Source organism: Protopterus annectens, chromosome 11.part0, assembly GCF_019279795.1.
Source record: "Protopterus annectens isolate FY-2018-M chromosome 11.part0, PAN1.0, whole genome shotgun sequence".
Taxonomy (NCBI): Eukaryota; Metazoa; Chordata; order Ceratodontiformes; family Protopteridae; genus Protopterus; species Protopterus annectens.
In genome coordinates, this window is record NC_056745.1 from 1,425,234,400 (window position 1) to 1,425,251,416 (window position 17,017).

Genomic DNA, 17,017 nt, shown 5'->3' on the forward strand with positions numbered 1-17,017 from the left:
CAAGAGGATTTGGCCAAGGCACTCCTCATGGCTCTGAAAGCCGGACCTCCAGAATCCTGGGAGCGCCCAGTCTCCGGGCCATGATAGTAGACGGAAGTCCCGCAGTCAAGCACTGAGAGGGAGGCTCGAACCGAAAGCATCGGTCCCAAACATCACCCTCGGGCCAGCCGAAGAAGTCCGCGTACCAAACTCGGACCCGAGGCCCGGGTTGGAGTAAGGGTCGGAGCCGACCCTGAGATCTCCACCGGCTCCAAGAGCACCTGCTCGACGGAGCCAAGCAGTCGGAGGAGGAATAGCAATGGGGTGGGTCATGGCCATCGGCTCCGAAGCCAACTGGGTCGGAGCCGAAACAAATTTTGAAAGACTGGGGACTGGAAAAGTCTTTGGAGCACCCTGTCTATATCAGAATCCGACATTCTCAAGACCGAGAGGAAACAGAACGGGTTCGAGAAGACCTCTCCTCGGCCCCAAGGGACTAGGGGACCGCCCGAGGCGACTCGATGAGAATCGGCGCCGAGGAAACACACACACCAGATTCCATCGGTGCCGAGGTAGACTTCGGCGCCGAGGAGGAAGTGTCTGAGCGGCGACCTTGTCGGCTCCGAGAGCAGTGGAGCCGACGAAGGTGACCCGCCTCGATGCCCCAGCCATCGGCTCCAAGCCGAGGAGTCGATACTGGAGGCATCGAGGCAGACGTTCCGACCTCGGCCCAAGTCTTTGGAGCCGAAGGAGAGGCCTGCCTAGGTCTCTTGGCAGTCGGATCCGACGGACTGGTCGGAGCCAAGCCCTTTCTTTTGGCAGGAGTCGGAGCGAAGACAAGGCTTCTTCAAAAGAGGGTTTAATCAACCCTTTAAGAATTAATTTATTTTTCCTCTCCTGGAGGACCCTAGAGGAAAAAGCGTGACATACGCTGCATGACTCCTGCAAGTGCTTTGCCCCTAAACAATAAACACAAAGTAGATGGTCATCAGTAACAGACATCTTAAAAGCACATTTAGTACATTTTTTAAAACCCGAAGGCCTAGGGGCTTGAGACATGATGTTAAACAATTTCTGACAGGAAATTTAACAACTGTAGAATCGCTTATGACAAAAAACCGAAGGCTTACAGAAACAGTGTAAAACACAACCTTAGGTGTAATAACCGGGAACTTTAAAACACTAAAAAGTTCAGTTATACAGTTTTGACCGAAAAGGCCCTGGATTGAAAGGGGGGCCGAAACAAACTCTACCCAATCACACACAAGAAATTCCACTACTCAATCGTACACAACAGGCAGCAATAGGCAGCAATAGCCGTTAAAACGGCTTTTGTGAAATACAAGCACAAAAACTGACAGAAAAAGTAGTTAATAAAAGCTACTCAGCCCAGCCAGCTCGAGACCACGTCCTTGCAGTTAAGCGGCAAACGAGATCTGGGGGACTGATGGTGGTGCATCCTGGGATATAGTAAGCTCAGCCAATAAGAGACTTCGCTCTTTGGCATAAGCGTGCCGAGTCGGAGCCGAGGGATCGGCTCCGAACCCATCATTCAGAATGTAGGCGAGATAGGATCACATAACATCTTTTCATTTTGAATCTCCAGAAGTACCCTGGATATTATTGGGAAGAGTGGAAAAGCATACGGGAACACTCATGTCAATGGAAAAGAAAAGGCGACTTGTCTTTCAGACCTTCTTGCATGGAGTCCTGGAACAAAATCTTTCCAGCTGATTGTTTACAGAGAAGGCAAGCAGGTCTACTTGAGAAACTTCCTACAGATGGATCAAATCTTGGAAGACCCCTTATCTTCTTCTTCTTCTTTCGGCTTTTCCCGGTTAGGGGTCGCCACAGTGGATCACCTTGTCCGCTCACTGAATGGCAGTGGAGTTTTACGGTGTCGAGTTGCCAGCCCGGCGCCCAACCTTCCACAGAAGGCACACTCACACGCACACCTAGGGCCAATTTAGAGTGTCCAATCCACCTGCAGCATGTCTTTGGGATGTGGGAGGAAACCGGAGCACCCGGAGGAAACCCACGCGACCACAGGGAGGACATGCAGACTCCGCACAGAAGGCACCCCAGCAGAGAATCGAACCGGAGAACCTCTTGCTGTGAGGCAGCAATGCTAACCACTGCACCACCGTGGCCGCCCTGAAGATCCCCTTATCTAAAGTTTCCATTTGTGAGGGTATGCCACACAATTTTGCTCTGACAAAATGCAGGATGCCTGTACAGTAAGATTTAAGATTGTGCTACGAAGCTACATCCCACACTAACATGGCTAATCTGAAAAGGGGTTACAATCAGGGTCCCCCTTGCCTGCTGATGTACCACATACTCAAATAGTTACAGACACTATCACACGCAAGTCCCTGGGACAAAAGATGGTTTAGAGGGGTTAGTGCCTTGATCAGGGCAAGCTTAGTGCCTTGATCAGGGCAAGCTTCTCCTTGGCATCTGTGCTTGCATCTGTTCTTGATGTCCCATATTCCTTGCACTTTTATTCCTCCTGAAACTGCTCCCCAAGCAAAGTCATGAGTGTCTGTGATGACTGGATGCTTTGAAGCACGAAGGGAGAAGGGGAGACCTTGACTTAAATATACACGTTGTCTCCACCAAAAGATTTCTCTTCTGACAAATCCAGCACTGGCATTTAAAAACATAAAGGGTGTTGTAGTTGTGACCACGGAGATTTTGGATACTACTGTATATTTCTCATGTGGAGTCCTGTCAGGGGTATCATGAAAATTATACATGCCATAAGGCCCAATATCCTGAGGTATTCCCCCACAATGACTGAAGTCTTGAGTGGAAAATCTTAGAAATAGATCAAAATAAACTTTTTTTCCTGTGAAAGAAAACCTCTAAAGTGAGGTGTCTGGTTAACATTCTAAGAAAACAATCCTGTGTCAGGGAGTCAAGAAAAACTTTTGAATATTCTCTTGGAGGAATTTCCAAACAGTAACACCTATAACCTTGATGAATTTTTTTCAGAACCAATTTGCCTGAACAACCAGAGAGAATGTGACAGTGCCAGCCCAACTATCTGGAATTTTGTAAATAATTCTATGTGATTTGTGAATACTGATATTTATACAGACCTGTATGTTATGTACTGAGCTTCAATAATGTAACCACAGCATACCCTGCTGGAACATTAACTTACTAAACTTCAAGAAAATAAGTTGAAATTAAGTGCTTTACAATGTGTTATAAAAATTAGTTTCAATGCAGCAAGGAGACAGGACATCTAGAGCTACAAGTTTTTTCTATTGTCTTGGAGAGTAGTAGTTACTAGATTTAAAATGTAAAAAAGTATTGTATTGCTTTATGACTTCCTAGCAGCTGCACAGTTCTGAGAGATGCATTTCTCACACAGAGATGTTAAAATTCTGTTAGGTTTCTGTTTAGCCTGGGAACAGAAGTCAGGTGACAAAAGAGTGATATCAACCAAGCTAACACAGCAGGAAAATGTGATATTAATTTAGAAACTCAGACAGATTATGCATTTTGTATTTTGTCTTGGACTTAGCAAGAACATCCACTCATCACCACCATCTGCACTTGCCTAGCTAACAGTAATTAACTAGAGTATAGTAGATGAACATCCACTCATCACCACCATCTGCACTTGCCTTGCTAACAGTAATTAACTAGAGTATAGTAGATATAGATAGGAATATAGTAAAGATTAGTTTAGATGTTTTCTGTACTTATCAGAGACTGTTCTGCAATGTTGTTTTAAAATATTCCCTGTGATTTTGAACTCTGATGTAACTGTTTGTTTACGGTGTATTGTCTTAATAATAAATAATAAAAGAACAAATGTATTTAAACCTATTGCTGTGGCAGATATTTGAGAGACATATTTAAGCTCTTCGAGTACTTAGCATATGTACTTGGTGACACTGTACAGACCACTACTAAATAGCCTTGCAAGTTTTGGTCAGACTAACATTTGGATTAATAGTAACATTACACAGTAAGATTGGACACCCTTTGGAAGGGCCTTAAAGTAGCTGATAAGAGCAGTTGGTGGCAGTGATAACTACCTCATAGTCTGTGCAGAACAGGGCATAGCAAGTAATCCTGTGCCAGCCTTTCCCAGGAGTGTGTGCTTAAATATAAATCAAATCTCAAAGTGTGAGCGTGTCAGCTACTTGGGCAGGGGCACGAAGCACTGGTTGGACAGAGGGTGCTGGAGGTTTTTGCTTGATCACTCAGCTGAGATCTCAACCCTATAGCTGTGCCAGTGTGGAGTCTTACTGGGGATTTGGAGAAAGAGGGAGAAACCAGCCCCAGACAGACTGTGGTCCCTGTGTGCTCTTAATGGAAGTTGTACCTTACCATGTGTGTACTTATAATCCTCCCATTGTGCATGTCCCTCACTGTTGCCAGCAGTGAGGATTGAGGCTCCTTGATTACTGGACCAGTGCAGGGGCATCAGAGAAAAATGTAAAGTCAGACTTTCTGAAAGAAAAAAGGGACAGGGTGGGAGGGAGGAAGTTTCACAAGGTCTTTTGAATAGTCATTGAGGCTCCTTGATTACTGGGCCAGTGTGGGGCGTTGCATAGAAAACTGGAGAGTCAGACTTTCTGAAAGATAAAGGGGACCAGGAGGGGGTCACAAGGTCTCGAATAGTCATACAGATGTGGGAGGTAAGAATTCTTTTTGGAATCCCCTTGCTATTTCTTCTTAAATGTCTGTTTACCTGACTTTTGTTGAGACAGTTTATTCTCTTTTTTGCCAAAACTGGATGAAGAGAAAGAAAATCCCTATGGCAATTTTGAAAAGGAAAGCTGACAAATCAGATATTAACTGGATCAGCTTGCCCCTTTCAGCACACTTTCTGATCACCTCTGTAGCAGAGGGGCCAAATGCTACACTCTCTATCCAATGGGTTTTAACACCATCTGGGAGGTTCTAAGAACGCAGCCAAGCAAACTCCTCAAAATAATATCAGTGGCCAAAGCCCTGAAGAAATGATCACAGTCATACACACGCACACAATACAAACCATGATCTGTGTAATAGAAGACACCAAGTTATTTAAAGCAGATTTCTCCTCACAAGAAGAAGCTGCACACAGAACACTTTCACAATCTGTCAGAATAAACTAACATATAAGCCTAACAATTCAAAATTCTGAAAATCAAAGTTGCAGAAGTATAAACTTCCACCCCCTCTACCCATCAATAATTTTCCCATCCTTATCAGAAAGGGTAGGATTGGAATTAAATAAGTGCTTAGGAGAAGCGGGATCAAGTAAAGCTACAGCTACTATGTCAGGTTTGGGAATAATGTACAAAAATGTAATAAACCTTATACAGCCTATCTGCCTTTTTTTAGGGGCAGTTGGCTGACTAGCAGAAAAACTGCAGTGTAACATACATGTCCTCTAAAGCTAAAAGAGCAGAGACAAATGTGTGCTGGTTCTAAAAACTCCTTCTGTAACAGCTCAGTGTTTTCTGAGGGACAGAGAAACCTCAGTGTTCTCCCAACGAAAACACTGGCACATTCTAGCAATAGTTTCATAGAAAGAGAACCCCCACAGGGGGAATCAGAAACTGAGCTCTTCTCTGAATCAGAAATCTAAGGATAAAACCCTGCATCTATCCCTGCATCTTCCTGTTCAGATTCAGAATCTTTAATCTCTTCAGGAAAAAACTAATCTTTCTTTTACTATAAATACTTCACAAGAAGGAACACGGCCTAAATTAAATCCAGAGCCAAAGACAGTAAGCTACTCCTATCCAAATAAATTTGAGAAGTAAAAGATATAGGTTTGTTTTTCTATGTCTTTATTGACAGGAAAATGGGGCCAATTATGTTACTATTGGCAGCAGCTGCTTTCCCAGGGATGGGCACAGCATTGTGACAACTATTGCCCAATGAGCGGATCCTAACTGCTGCAGAGGATGTGGCTAACCCCCCGCCATCCATAGTAGCTGCAGGTGCTACAGCACAGGGATCCAGGGTACAAGATGGGAGGGCTGAGGTACAACACATGGCCACAGCAGATCACCCACCTGCAGCTGAGGCAAATCGCTAGCCTGTTGTGCTGCCAAAGGCGGTTTGCTTAATTTTTTTTCTTTTTGTGGCTGGAAGATGGATCGACCATGGGACTGGAAGTCTGTTCCATGGTCAAGCCGAAAATGGTGTTGTTTTTCTGAGGAAGATGAGCAGCAATTGGCTGTAAGACTACCATTCCACAAAAGTTAATTTTTGACAGAAAAAACACAGTAAAAAGCACTTTAACATACTAGGTTAGATCCACGGAAGATAAATAAACTTACTCCACAGAAAAAAATGTTTTCGGTTACTTTACCCTACTTTTTTTTTTCTATCAGCTTAAGAGTGCTCTGTTTAAAAGCATGTTGCAATCTCGTGACAGTCAGCCAAAACAAAACACTCCTACCTTTAAAATAACTTTTATGGTTATTGTCGGCGGTTATACCACTCCACAAAGGGGGAGCCACGATGGACCCTGGGAACTACCGCCCCATTAGCCTGACGAGCCTGGTCTGGAAGGCCATGGAACGTTATCATTATGGAACTCAAACAAAGACATTGGTAATCTCCAAACTCTGGACCTTACCCAGTTCAGATTTGTAAAACGCAGATCATGTCTCCTAAACCTTATTGACTTTGAAACAGTCACCAAAGCCATAGATGAGGGTAAGGTGGTTCACACAGCTTATCTAGATCTCGCAAAGGCTTTCGACACCATCCCCCACTCTGGAATTATAGATAAGCTCACTAAACTAGGTATAAATCCCAATGTCACAAGATGGGCTGTCAACTGGCTCATGGAGAGAACCCACACTGTGAAAGTAGCAGACTCCAAATCCGACTTCAGACCAGTGACAAGTGGAGTACCACAGGGTTCAGTCCTGGGTCCTCTCCTGTTTGGTATCTACTTCTCTGAAATACAGGCTAACACAGAAGGTCTTTGACTAACAAAGTTTGCAAATGACTGTAAACTAGGAGCCATAATCGAAACTCCTAATGATGTGGACATACTACAAAAGGGCCTCACTGAGAGAGATGCCTGGTGTCAAAGCCATGGCCTGAAGCTCAATGTCAAAAAGTGTATGGTCATCCCCTCTGGTAAAAACTCTGTACCCATGAACTATCACATAGCTGGTAGTCTACTTAACGCCGAAAATGTGATGAGACCTTGGGACACAGGTGGACAGTAGTCTCTCCTTTGATAATCACATTGCCACAGTGGTCAGGAAATCCTTCTACGTGGCTCACCTCATCACAAAACGTTTCTCATCCAGAAAAAAAGAGAGGTCTTTGTTCCTCTCTACTCATCACTCATTAGATCCATTATAGAGTACAACGCCCCTTTTGGTATGTACCTCACAAGACATCTACAACAACTGGAAAGGCCACAGAAATACCTCACAAAGAGGATTACTGGCCTCAAACAGATTCCCTATGCAGACAGTCTCAAAAAACTCCAGCTTTACTCCGTCGCATATCGCCTACTCAGAGGCGATCTCTGCCTAACATACAAAGCTATGTCAAACCCAGAGCTGTTGTACATGTTCCACTTAAAGAAATCTCAATCCCTCCGAGCTACATGCTCTAGGGACCTAAACCAAACCTTTTCACCACAATAAACAGAACATGCGGGAGGGACAGATTCCTTTCCCAGAAACTTCCCATACTATGGAACAGACTACCTATGTCAAACAGAGCTCCTCATTAGCACTCTTCAAGAAATATCCTGATGATTGGATGGGAAATAGGAAATTCACCCCAGGGATCACTTCTGTGGCTCTGCTCGACAGGGGCATAGGAAAATAATTTTCTTGGGTGGCGAAAGCCAGGGTACATTTTTGGTTAGGTTTATATAGGCCCTAGGGCCAATAGCCTAGTACCCACCTATGAACCTATGAAAAGGAGCAGGTGGGTAACTCTGATGTGGTCATTTGTTGTACCTCAAAAAACCCATCTTTTATGCCATTTCCCTCTAGTGTTACACCTACAGCCACCATGGACTGGGGGTTAGCCACATCAACAAAATTAAGAAAAAGGAAGTTTTTTCCCTCCAAAGTTAACTCATCTGTCCAGCAAAGGAAATTACAAGCCAACCATCAATCCTTGAAAGCCTCAGAGAAGCATACTCTTTGGCGGTAGTAAAGCTTTCAATGGATTCATTCCCATACTTGCCTTTAGTCAGATCAGCTTGAGCTGATTGATGGTTTTGGAGTGTGGATGGTTCATAGGTTGGTACTAGACTATCGGCCCTAGTGCCTATACAAGCCTGGCCATAATTCCCTGGCATTTCTTCCCACAGTATTTACTTCCCTGGACCCTGTGTAGCAGGGTGACTGACGTGATCCCCGGGGTGAATTTCTTCCCACAGCATTTACTTCCCTGGGCCCCTGTCTAGCAGGGCGACTGAAGTGATCCTCGGGGTGAATTTCCCATCTCCCATCCAGTCATCAAGGATGGTGCCTTAAAACTTTGGAAGATGGACGGCTGTTGCATCCTTGGCAGGATATAACTGATATAGCCAAGGCTACTGCAGCAGTGATCAATATAATAAACATATTACTAATCTAATTGTACTTCCTGCAGGATTTTCCACATTTATATGAAGATCTGGAAATTTGAGCTAAGGAAGAAGCTTAAAATCCAAGACTCGCTCTATACCAAAGTAAGATTCTGCGTTACAGTATCATTCAAACAAATTAGCTTTCTTAGATATAAAAACAAAACCACCAAAAACTCAATCAGCATGTCCAAAATATCGAAAAAATTGGTAAAATGAAACAACGAAATGACAAAGCTTGCAATCTCCAGGTCAAAAAAAGTTTACTAGTGCATAAAACACAAGCGCTTTCACTGGTTTGCTTCATCAGGTGTAATTACACCTGATGAAGCAAACCAGTGAAAGCGCTTGTGTTATGTGCACTAGTAAATTTTTCTGGCCTGGAGACTGCAGGCTTTCTTGTGTCATTGTTTTATTTTACCATATTAGCTTGCTTCATTAAATCTAGCAGTATTCCTGAAAAGCTTCAAGACTGATGTGGCCTAGCTAAGACAATTCTTGATAATTATCAGGTTATTACGAGTATCTCCTTTTAGAGATAGGGAAAGGATGGGAACAGAAAAATGAAAGTATTTCATAGTTTGGTTGAAACAAAATTAAAATACAACTTGCATGCATGACAGCGTTTTCAATGCAGTAGATTTAGAACTGCACTGTAGAGTATGGAAGTATCCACCTCCTCCAAGGATGCGCCAAAGTTGAAGTGGTAATGGAAAAGGGTGAGGTATCATGGTTCACTGAGAGATGGAAAGATTTCCAAGAGTTCCTACAACCTTGTCACCATATACAATTACAGACCTTTTACTGCAAGATTCCTATAATATATCACACTGCTCTATAAAGAAGAATTCATGTCAAATCATACCTGAATTTAACAGTTCTTCAACAAGACCAATATCTCCAGCATTTAAAGCTTTCTTCAGGGCTTCTTCGTTTCCAAGTGATACTGGTTTCTTGGATGGCTGAAAGGGGGAAAAACACTCCAGGTACAGACTACTAGAAAACGAACTAGCAAACCAACTTTTTAAAATACATAAATTAAAACAGACGTTTGTTCAGTATTGTAACAAAACATAATGATGCTCATTTTTAACTGCCCACAGGACCCATTTTTTCATACATCTGCACCTAGAGCTCTGCACAGATTTCATCTCTCAAGGTTAGTTACCAGAATTTTAATCTGACAATATTTGCTGTGTAAGCCTTATTTTAAACTAGAATATTTTCCATCACACAAAATATCTATTGTAATTTGCTCCTTTGCCATTACAAACCATTATTTTGTAAACTTGTATTTATCTACCCCTAAAAGCAAACTACCATTCAAACTGGAAATAGTGCCAAACGTGGAAGGGCACTACCTCAAACTGTGCCCTTCTCACTGCTGTTTTTGCTAAGCTTGTATGGGATATGATCCAAAGAAAGAGAGAAGCAAAAGAGTAAAGTGAGGAATTTAATGGGGGGATGAAAAAGAATAGGAAAAGAAGTAGTGGTAGCTGACCTAAACTATGAATAGGGGGAAAAAGGGAAAATTTCGCAGTATACTAATGGAAATTAAGAAAGAAGGAAAAAGGGTACTTGCGTATTATCGCAACCAGATATTTGCGATAATAACGGTTGCTTTCTGATGTTTAGATCTAAATGTTAATGGTGTCACAATGTCAGACAAAATGGGTTTTCTTGCACAATGAAGGTTGTCTTGAAGTTAATATTGCTGTTTCGGTATGCACTTTACCGCCAGCATGTCATGTAGCTGGCAGTAAAGTGCATACATGCTTCAGCTGTCAGGGCTGCTGATGTATTCACTGCAATTGCTCACCAGTTTCCCCCACATAGAAAGGCACAGACTGTACAGGAGTTATGCTTCTGCTTTTTTAACAATTGTTCAACATATGTTGAGGTCCAGATTAAAAACCTGCTACATTCTCCAAATGACAAGTAGCAGCACTTCAGCCAGTGACATGTTTTCTGTACTGTTCTTACAACTTGTAGTCAGGAGCACACAAGCACCTATCAACATCATGCACCCTGACTTTTTACATGCATTACTGTACATGAACATTCGCATTGCAATGGTTAATGTGCATACAGAATGTTTACAGGTTTTTTAAGAAAGTATTTGTTTCTGAAAAACATACTTCCTGACAGTTCACATTTTCCATTCAATAAGCGAGCATGGATGGCAATTAAAGTCTGCTTCTGTAATGCAAGCTAAACCAGAAAAGAGGAATTTGCAAAACTTTTGCTGTCACTGAAGGTAGTCCACGGGTTTTTCGCCAGCAATAAGGAGTCTGAACAACATTTTACAGTGTTTCATGCGCTCGTCTGGATTCAACGATGCAAGATTCGCAACTGTGAAAATCTGGTTGCGATAATACGTAAATACCAGAAAAAGGAAAAGGGTTGAAATCACATGGGAGTGCTATTTTCTGCAGATTGCAAGAAAATGCACATCATACAGAACATTTGCAAATCTGGAGATGAAAAAAAGTTCTAAACCCATTACACTGACTAACCTGAAGCACTTACTAAGATGCCAATTTATCAGTGGAAAAAAACTTAAGATACAAGCAGAGAGTTTTGGGGGATGAAAACACAGCATAAAATAAAAAAAGACTCTCGGGTAGAAATACAGCACATCACATAGACTTCCTGAAATATGATAAGTAGTGAAGCCAAAAGGACTGGAAAACAATAAAATAAAACAGATCAAGGATCAGCTCATCCAAATTCAGTAAAGCCAGATAGAAATACCTTATCATTCTTAAGTACTTTGCTAGCCCACTCTGAAGAATGCTAGGGCCTTCAGAAGCCAGCAAGAGGTGCTGGCTCATGCAGCAACATATAAAGATGAAAAAAAAATAAAGCACTGCACGGTCAGAAGATATTAGCTGCCGAGACAAGGTTCACAAGACACACACAACATACACACTCAGGAAGGACTTTAAGGTATGTGTGAGCTCAGTGACTAGCTTAAAAAAGTAAATTACTGTTTAATGAAAAGAAAAAACTTTATACAGATACCCAGAGGTGCAATATCAATCATTACTGTTTGTGGCATAAATGCTATATCTAACTTGAATTTGTCTTGAGCTGGAAATGCCTGTGTGTACTATATAAGAAAAGAAGATAAACTTCAAAGACCACAAAGAAGCCACAATCAAAAGTATAAACCCCAAACTGGTTTGTTATACAGAACAAGGTCTGTCCTGCCTCCTAGCTTTGTAGATGTAATGGAGCTCAGTCTGTCTTGCATTTTTGCCTGAAGTACTATGAAGAATAGGAGACCTGATACGGCTCAAAATACAAGAGTTGGGGCTATACTATCAATGGCACATCACTGTGTTCCCTTATGCAAACCCAAATGCATGCTTCGCACTCACAGAATTTCAATACAAGTAACTTCCTTTTACAACTTACTACTAAAATTACCAACCAACCACAGTACTCCCACAAATTACCCTAGGCCTCCACTGGAAATGGGTCATTGGACTCAGTGGACTTTCCCGGTCAAGAAATGTCAATAAATAATAAATCACCAACCAAGCACAATACTGAGATCATTTAGTGACCTCAGTGTTAACATTTTTGGAATCATGTTGGTAGATTAACACTGCTTTCCGCAACAGCAAAAAACTCAGAAAAGGTTTCAATGAAAGCACTTTCAGTAAATCTTTTTTTTTTTTTTTTTTTGCAAAGGAGGCAAGCCCCCCCTAAAACCCCATGGGGGGATGACCCATACACACACCCCAACACAGAGGTCGCACAACAGTGGAGAAATGGGAATTCTCAACCATATGTGAAAGTGCTTTCATAAAACATTTTCAGTGAAATGGCAGCTGCTCAAGCTGCAGATCTTTTGACACAATTTCATATTTTTAAGACAATGAATGTTAAGGCAACAAAACGGGGGACAAAGCTTCAAACTACAATCTGGCTCATAATTTTCCCCAAGCAATAAAGACTAAAACCTGGACTGAGCTTTCAGTAAACTACCAAGAAAGCCTATTGGCCCGCATTGTAATAAGCGCCCCAAATGCAAGAAAACTGAACACACCTATGAAAATTCATTTTATATTCTACTCCTGTAATATTATTATTATATCATCATCAAATCAGGCACAATTTAGTATTACAATAAAGCCCCTAATGTTCATCTGTAGCCATAATGTACATAAGTCAGTCTTGCTGTTTCAAAGTAACACGACAGTTCAAGTATTGCTATTAGCCAAGTCAATGTTAAATAACTTAAAAAGTTTCTGTTGAGAAAAGCTTTTAGTATCCGAGTAACGGGACTACCAAAGATTATTATTATGTAACAGAACCAGTAAAGAAAGTGAAATGGGCATTCAGAAGTCACATAGCTGAACCAGTAATATGTGCTTAAAAGTTCATCTGCAAACATTCCACTCGCCTCCACTATAGGAGGTTTCTCATCTGGATCATTCTCATAGTCTTTATATTTGCAAGTATATGCCTCTAAAACAGTTTAACATTAAAGAAATTTTCAGGGAATGTTACGGGCACATTTCTATAAAACAGCATTCACCTCTATCCTTATATGCTCAAAGACAAAAGAGCAGCTCCATCTTGAATTCTGATGAAAAATTCAATGCTTAAAGCCATTTTTTATGCCGCAGCATATACAGAGAATAAAAAGATCAATTTTATACAGAAAACATACTACTTTGCTACAAAATCACACCAACAACATACATTTATGTTTTGGCAGCTTCTGTTTATTTTAGTCAGAAGGGGTAAAAAAGTCATGCACTCACCAAAACATTACATCTATGTTATTTTCATTCTTCCTCACCTCATGGGTCTCTGATCTGGCTTGGATGCTTCCACCAGATCCTCCGATCCAAAACTCTCAACCTCTTCCCTTTACCCATAACGCCCCCACCAGCAACATACCTCACACGTTGAGTTTGCTGCCCGCAGGAGTCAGTGGACACTACCTTAAAAAAACTCATTAAGGAACAGAATTAGAAAAGGATCTGCACCTCAAACAAAGTGAAACCCTTAGGCCTATTCAGCAGCAAAGGGAATGAGGTTAGAAGGGCAGGAAGTTGAGGAAGAAAATGGACAATAGAGATGTAACTTTATGGCGAGTACTATCCATCTGATGTTGTCATTTTCATTCATCCCTCAACTGATGGGGCACAGCCCCAGGTACATGATCCTTTGGTGGCCCTCATGACATGATATTCAATTATGGCAGTAAAACAAAAGGGCAATGAAAGAAAGTCATATGGAACAAAAGATCATTTGTTGTTAAATAATCATTTGCTGTTAAATAAAGTTATAGTGGAGAACTGTAAAAAGGGGAAAAATCTAAGTATGGCATGGACTGACTACAAAAAAGCATTTGTCAGTATCCCACAGTCATGGATAAAAGAGTGCTTAAAAATCTACAAGATACACCCTACACTGATATGGCAGACCTCTTTGAATTTTTATCCCTGGGATAACCTTTAATTGCAAAGGGGGGTATTCCAGGGTGACTGTCACCATTGCTATTCTGCCTTGCAGTTAATACATTAAGTTGTTTACTTAACAGCTTAGGCCATGGCTATAATTTGGCTCCTAGGAAACAATGATTTAAAACTATATAGCTCATCAAATGAGGAACTGAAAGCCCAGCTGCAGGTTGTCAAAACTTTTTCAGATATTAGAATGTCATTTGGTCTTGATAAATGTGCAAAAGCAACCTTTAAAGCAGGAAAACTGCAGCACCAGGAAAACATCAGTTTGGGAGAAGAATGTGATATAAAAGAACTTGAGCAAGAGGGAGTGTATAAATAATTGGGAATTGATGAAGGATCAGCAATAAAACATGAACAAATGTGAATAAAACTCAGTAAGGAATACTTTAGAAGACTTAAATTAATAAGAACAGCACTGTCATCTAGGAACAAGATTAAAGCTATAAATCAATTTGCTCTTCCTGTCCTAACTTAGTTTTGGAATGACTGACTGGCCCCAAAACTGTTGGATAGATTAGATATTAAAACAAGAAGGATGCTTCATGCTTCATGCTCACCAAATTTATAAAAATCAGTGTATACCAAGATTATACATTCCCTGTTCTGAAGGAGGGATGGGCATCCTTGATATTGATTATATGTATAGATCTGCAATCGTGGGACTCCACACATATCTACTGACTCACAAGATCCAAATGTAATGAAAGTTTTGAAACATGCGGAGAATAAATCTAAGATGACTTCTCTGCTTAATTTAGCAGAAGCATATTGATGTCAAGCAGGAATGGAAATCAAAGCAGAAGTAGATAAAAACCAGACAGCAAATTAATGTGCCAAAAAAAACAAAAGAAAAATATAAGGTGAAGGACCAGATGAGAAGGCAAGAAATCTGGGAAAAACAAATATAGTTGCAAGTACAGAAAACTTCTGGAAGAACCTCATGTTGATCAGGAAAGAACACAGGAATGGTTAAGGAGAGGTGAATTCAAACCAAGAAATGAAAGGTTAATATTGGCAACTCAAGATAGTGGGCTACGTACACACTGGTTTACAAAGTCCAATGAACATGTGGGAGAAACAGACAAATGTGGGTTTTGTAAAACCAAACTGGAAACACTCACTCACCTTGTTGCTGGTTGCGACATACTAATGGCAGGAGGACGGTATACTGAAAGGCACAATAATGTGGCGAGACTGTTGCACTGGGGATTGTGCAAACATAGCATTAAGTGACTGAAAAACACTGGAAACGTGAGCCACAAAACATCACAGAAAATGGTGAAGTTTATATCACATGGGATCACCCATTACCAAAAGTACAAATGGTAGATGCTAGAAAACCAGATATAGTGGTCCAAGAAAAGAAGACAAAAGTAGCATTGATCATTGAAATTGCCACACCCAGTGACTAAGTGTCCTGTGTACACAGAGACACAAAGTCATAAAATATTAGGATCTGCAGGCAGAAATGAGAGCAATGTGGAAGAAAGATACCCAGACAGTTCCAACAGTAGTAGGAGCAACAAGTCTTATATAAAAGAATTTACAATCATATTTGGATAGGTTACCAATACATGTAACTCCATACGAACTGCAGAAAGAGTCATTACTGGGCACACTGCGGGTGCTGTGAAGCGCACAACTGGCTAACATCAAAGACTGAAACAATACTAATTTCATGAACTTTAATTGCTTCGCGACTTAGGAATGGGGTCCATTCCCATCATGGTATTAAAAACCCAAAAGATTTGGAGAAATTAAAAAAGGATATTTCAGAGTACTGTGAAGCAAAACACAGCTCTTACTAGAAACCAAATCCAATTTGTAATGAGCAATAAAGGTATAAGTAATGGACCATGTGGCCACTGCACAAATAGAAGCTCTTGACCAAAAGGCAGAGGATCCAGTCACAAATCTTGTGGCAGGATTCTCTAGGAGGCTTCGGCAAGAACAATCCTCTTACTACAGATAAAGGTGACACAGTTAACCATTTGGCCAGTGTAACTTTGGAAAATGACATGCCCAATCTGTTAGGTGAGAAGGCTATAAGCAATTGGTCAGTCTTCCAGAAATCCTTGTTTCAATGGAAATAAAACCAAAGTTGTCCATGTACATCCAAAAGATGGGGTATGTACTCTTCCCTATTTGAAAAATATGGAAAGAAAACCAGGAGGTTAATGACCTGGTTGATATTAGACTCAGAAGATACCTTAGCAAAAAAAGATGGATTGGTCTGTAAGGAAACCCTGTCTTTGTGGAAAACAAGGTAAGGAAGCTTGGAAGACAGAGTCAGAAGCTTGTATACTCGTCCAACTGATGCAATAGAGACTACAAAAAATGTTTTCCAAGACAAAACCCTTGAGGTCTGACCTGGCTGAGGGGTTCAAAGGGTTCTTGGGACAGAGCTTGAAGCAAAATAGTTAAATCCCAAGGAGAAATAGAATTCTTTGCTGGAGGTCCAAGTAAAAAAGTTCCATTGAGAAAGCTTCTACAAATTATACAAAGCCTAAGGAAGAACTATTTTCACCTAGATGGAAGTTTGAAATGGCAGCCAACTGGACTTTAAACAGTAGACAAGCTAGCCCGGTTATTAAAAATTGAAGCTAAAAAAATCAAGCACAGCTGGTTTAGGTGCAGAAAATGGGTCCAGATTCCACAGAGAGCCCAGAACACAAATAATTTCCATTTATTTTGTAAATCTTTCTAGTAGAAGGTTTTTGAGAAGATAACAAAATATGATGGACAAAGGAGGAGTGTCTGGTCTGTCTAGCTATCAATGGAACTGGAGAAACCATGCTCAATGTGTCATACTCATCAGGTGGATGTAAAAGATGAGGCCAGAGAAAAGGAAACCAAATCTGACAAGGCCAAAAAGGAGCAATGAAGATAAATGTGCTCTTCTCCACTATGCTTTCTGTAAAATCTGGGGATGAAAAGTAATGGAGGGTAGGCATAGAAAAGACCAGAGGGCCAATTG

The 17,017-nt window shown here is 41.1% G+C and overlaps 1 protein-coding gene across 4 annotated transcripts in view; it reads right to left on the reverse strand.

Annotated features, from left to right (window-relative positions):
- ASZ1 (ankyrin repeat, SAM and basic leucine zipper domain containing 1) overlaps positions 1-17,017 on the reverse strand; it is a 1,559,240-nt gene that overhangs the window by 1,416,146 nt on the left and 126,077 nt on the right. For 3 of the 4 annotated variants that reach the window (XM_044088717.1, XM_044088716.1, XM_044088718.1), the window contains exon 2: positions 9,417-9,513. The exons of the other annotated variant lie outside the window; for it this stretch is intronic. In XM_044088717.1, the coding sequence (XP_043944652.1) occupies positions 9,417-9,513 (97 nt within the window). The remainder of the gene's footprint in view (positions 1-9,416; positions 9,514-17,017) is intronic. 4 annotated transcript variants of the gene reach the window in all.